Source organism: Frankliniella occidentalis, unplaced genomic scaffold, assembly GCF_000697945.3.
Source record: "Frankliniella occidentalis isolate FOCC.00 unplaced genomic scaffold, Focc_3.1 Scaffold2764, whole genome shotgun sequence".
Taxonomy (NCBI): Eukaryota; Metazoa; Arthropoda; class Insecta; order Thysanoptera; family Thripidae; genus Frankliniella; species Frankliniella occidentalis.
Window position 1 is genome coordinate 2,670 of NW_026269840.1, and position 4,783 is coordinate 7,452.

Consider the following 4,783-nt stretch of genomic DNA (forward strand, 5'->3'; position numbering starts at 1 on the left):
ACTCGGGGTGACTAGGTGAAGGGAAGTTGGGGGGCGCAAAGTGTGTTTATGATTTTCTCCTTTCTACGCCGCGGAAACTCTTCGCGCAATCGTTATTGGTCTTTTTGAAGAAGCTTGCCAAAAAATGTTCAACTCTGCGCTCCACCGTCTTCCACGCGGTCCCCACCGCGCCCGCTTTCTAGCGGCAGCCGCCGTGTCGGGGGAGATTTTCCGTGATAGATTATACCATCAGATGTTGTGTCATGGAAAGAGTGGATCTGCGGTGGTGCTGTACCACCGCCGCCGCCGCGGCCGGTGCGGTCACCGAAGCAGTAAACGAGTTTTGTATCACTATGTATTGGTTTATTGTTTGGTACCTCAGAATGTACATTGATATCGTCGTCGCCGCCCGCCGCGCGGGACACCGCGGGACAAACGACACAAGACGGATGGCACTAAATACACATACATAAAGGGCGACTAATTTAAATAAATACAACCTAATTTACACATAGATCCTCCGCTAAATACAAGGCACTTATCACACACGGCGCATCACGACGCGCCGCACTCGGGTCCCGGACGGGGTCCAGGGCCTAGGCGCGGACGGGGGTGGCGGTGCTGGGGCTCACGCTCACGCCGGACCTCTTGCGGGGCTCGAGGGCGATCTTGAAGCCGTCGGCGCGCTTGAGGATGATGTCGGCGGTGAGCTGGTAGTCCTTCTCGGGGACGGTGGACTTGACGCGGTAGTTACGGAGGATGGTGGAAAGGAGGATCTTGAGCTTGAGCATGGCGTACTTGCGGCCTGGAACGAGGTAAGAAATAGATGCGTTATTTGAATGCCGAAGGATGGAGAGAGCGAAATTCACTGTGGTAAAACCGAAAGATGGAGCAGGGGCAAGAGAGGGAGAGAGGCAAAGAAAGAACGTTTAAAAGAAAGAACAGAGTAGGGAAAGAAGAAGAAGAGAGGCGAGCGCAGCCCGACCTCGCGTGGCTCCAGCCTCCAGCCAGGCTCAAGCATGCAGGCTCCAGGCGAGGGGCCGGGAGGGTGAGAGGCAGGCAGGAGGAGAGATCGATTGGGACCGGGGGACCGGCGTTAAGCCACGGGTGCCGTCTCTCTCGCTCGCCCGGGCTCCCCGGTTCGCCGTGGGGGTGGCCAACAGCCATGTGGCCACAACCAGGAAATGACCGATGGGACTTCCAACTACGTTCGTGCCTCGGAACCGCGGCGTTACTTACCGACGCAAGACCTGGGGCCAGCGCTGAAGGGCACGAATGCGTAGTAGTGGCGGGCAGCGGACTTCTCGGGCAGGAAGTTGTCGGGGTTGAAGACGGTGGGGTTGGGGTAGATCGTCTCGTTGCGGTGGAGCTTGACGGTGGCGACGATGACGGTGCACCCGGCGGGCACAATGCAGCCGTTGGAGGCTGAAATGGAAAGCGGCCGTTAGGGTTGGTACGAACGACAACGAAGAGAAAGGGACGTCAGCGGGGGATCTACTCACCCATCTTGACTTCCTCATTGAGCTGGCGGGCAATGATGGGCACGGGTGGGTACATGCGGAGGGTCTCCAGCATGCAGCGCTCGAGGTACTTCATCTCCAGGGTGTCCTGGAAGGTGGCGGGCCTGTCGGAGTCACCGAAGATCTGGTCCAGCTCCTCGACGACCTTGTCCTGGATGTCGGGGTGGGCACCCATCATGCACAGGAAGAAGGAGCTTCCGGCCGCGGTGGTGTCGTGACCCTCGAACATGATGGTGTCGACCTCCTCCTTGATGTCCTGGTCGGTGAGCACAACGCCGTTCTGGGCAGACTCGATGAGCAGGTCGAGGAAAGCCAGACGCTTCTTCTCACCGACATCGTTGTCATCAACATCCAGATCGTCCTTAAGACCAGCGCTCTGTCCGTATGACATGCCGGTGTCCTCGGTAACCTTGGTGCTCTTGCTGGCCTTGGTCTCAGTCTCAGCGACGGGCTTCATGCCGGGGTAGTTGGCGAGGGAGCCGCGGACTCCCTTGTTGAACTCGAGCTTCTTGTTGGCGATGACGCGCTTGGTCAGACCGTGGATGATGCCGAGCAGGCGCTTCTGCTCGCCGAAGTACTTAGTGAAGCGGAAGATGGTCTCGGGGCGGAGCCAGAACTTGGTGTGACGAAGGTGGAGGATGTCGCACATCTTCATGACGGCCATGGCGTACTCGAAGCCGGACTGCTGCTCCTTCTTGCTCACACCCATGGCGGTCTCGAGCAGGATCTCGACGGTGGCCTCGGACATGTACTCGTGGGCGTCGAACTCATGGCCAATCTCCTTGCGCAGCTTCTCGACCACACCACGGCTGTTGTGGTTGAACAGGTCGATGAAGGACTTGAGGACGTTCAAGTGGAAGGTGGGGGCGATGAGCTTGCGGTGGCTCCTCCAGTGGTCGCCGGTGGAGATGAGCAGGCCGTTGCCGAACCAGGGGGCGAAGTAGCGGTACTCGGGGGACTTGTCGAGGTGCACGTTGCTGCCCAGGATCAGCTCAATGTCACGGGGGTCCTGCAGGAAGACGAGCAGACGGGGTCCGATCCACAGCTTGATGGGGGCCTCGTTGTCGTAGTCCTGGGACCTGGTCCAGACAGTCTTGTAGACCTCTGCGGACAGACAAACAGTCGTGTGATGAGATGAGACTCAATTTCAGGCGCCGGGCACACCAAGCGCGGCAGACGAGAAACTTACGGTGGGCGTTGCCGGTGAAGTCGAGGGCGGAACCGAGAAGGGGCAGACCATCGGGTCCGTTGATCTTGGCGGCGAGCTCATAGAGGCGTCTGCGCGAGTAGCGGAAGTAGGCGTACCACAGGATGACGGTGGGCACCAGGAGGTAGTAAAAGAGGCCCGTGGGCGTGAGCAGATCGGCGACCGCCATTGTGTTTAGATCTGCAAAACGGAAGGGGTGTCTTGGTCAGGCAGGCGACGGGCGGCTGCGGCTACGGCGGGGTTAACCTAGTGCGAGCAGGTGCGGGCGGCGACTGGTGTCGGCCCGCGCGCCCTGCTCGCAGCAAGCCTTTGGTGCCGACGACCGACCTGGCCGGCCAGGCACTTCCGGTCCCATCCCTTGTATGCAAAACCCAACTTGCGCTAGGTCAGAGGCCGCGGGGCCGGGGCCGCCGCCCGCGGACCTCAGCTCGCCGGCCTATCGTGGCTCGGCGGCGCGGGGCGGGGCGGGGCGGGGCGCACCGCGGCCAGCAGCGATACGGTAGGCGGCTGGAACGACTGTGACGCAACGTCCACGAGAGTATACATATTATGGAGCGGGACGGCAAAAAACGCGGGAAACAATCGAAATATTTGAAACCTGATCGACAATGTATGACGCGCGCCGCGCGGCTTGTTGTGAATTAGATCAGAGTGACTCGCTTCGTTGACCGGATGCCACGAATAGTCAATGTTCTGGTCTAATTAACCATACAATGGCGGGCCGCCCGCGAGACTCGCACTCACGAATTACTAAACAGCGCGCCTGCCGGGCCGGCCTCCTGCCCCGCCGGGCGCGCGGCCGGCCACAGACAAACTCGGGAAATGAGCTATTTTCCGAATAAGAAGAATAGGAGGAATATCGTCTGCTCCCGGACCACCACAAAGCCATGATTGGTCGATAGGTTTTGTGATGGCCCGGGAGCAGACGATATTCCTCCTGTTCATCTTTTTTCGGAAAATAGCTCATTGGGCGGGTTCACCGATTACAGGGCTGATGTATCCAAGTAAGGAGGCTGAAAGCGGACAGATGTGCGTCCACAAGGAAAGCTCGTGAAGCCGGTAAAAGAAAACTGATCGACGACCCCGACACTTTTTCACAGGTTGACCCGAGTGGGAGTCGAACCAGCGCAGGCGCGCTCACACAGACACACAAATATATCACTTCACTAGAGGCGATCGGACACGGTACCTTAAGTACTAGATTTTCTCTCTTGTTCCCTGAAGCCCACAAGCCGAACTGGCCTTCTACGACCAGCCGCTCGGTTTTTATTGTTTTAGCGTGTGCCCCGTGTGACGCCATGTGGTGGGAGGAAGGTTGTCCCCCGCGGGGTGGGTGGCGGGGCGCGGGGGGCGGCCCGGGGTAGCCCAGGGTGCCCCAGGGGGAGACGAGGTCAAGCGAACAGGGGAATTGAATGTAAAAATGACTTGCAAGCGTCACCGCCGAGAACAGCAGCGCCGGCTTACGCGAACCATGCACGACCAGCCGAAGCATTGCTAACACTCTATCGTCACTATAGAACACGTCGCTATTCTCCTTTGGGTGACCCACTTCAGTCTCTTTTCATATCGTCTTTTCATATCGTTTTGGAACGATTTTTGGGGATGGGGTTCAAAGAAACCTGTCGTTAGAGACGTGTACCAGGTGGCTAATTCGCATACCGCGCCCTTCTAGAGGACGACTCACCGCATTGCGCGCGTGCGTGTGGGTTGCCTACTCGATCGGGCTGGAAGGCGCCGTGGGCAGAGACTCTCGGTGAACCGCGCGGCGGGGGGACGGATAATGCCATAACGCACACGCATCAACACGAAAAATCATCCTGTGACGGTATGGTGTATCACCAACTCGATGAACAAGAAGAAATGATTGTCAGGAAAGCATCAAAAAGGGGATAGTCAAACAGCGCGCGACTCTCTGATCTCTGGACATCGGTGGGTATAGTCTCTAGTTTGCACATAATGCTCCGATTGTGCTGAATCTGTCTGTGTTTCTACAGGGTCACTAATAATTGTCGAGTGATGTCGCTTTCCATAGTAGTTGTCTCGGAATTGCTAATGGATCAGCACGAGACAACGAGGA

The 4,783-nt window shown here is 58.1% G+C and overlaps 1 protein-coding gene across 1 annotated transcript; it reads right to left on the minus strand.

Annotated features, from left to right (window-relative positions):
* Positions 1 to 320: 320 nt before the first annotated feature.
* LOC113216048 (cytochrome P450 4g15) lies at positions 321 to 4,008 on the minus strand. Its single transcript, XM_026435746.2, has 5 exons — positions 3,896 to 4,008; positions 2,689 to 2,886; positions 1,482 to 2,603; positions 1,219 to 1,404; positions 321 to 784 (listed from the first exon to the last, which is right to left on the minus strand). Exons 2-5 carry the CDS (start codon positions 2,873 to 2,875, stop codon positions 576 to 578), a joined length of 1,704 nt encoding a protein of 567 aa, XP_026291531.1. The 5' UTR covers positions 2,876 to 2,886; positions 3,896 to 4,008; the 3' UTR covers positions 321 to 575.
* Between the last annotated feature and the right edge of the window lie 775 nt (positions 4,009 to 4,783).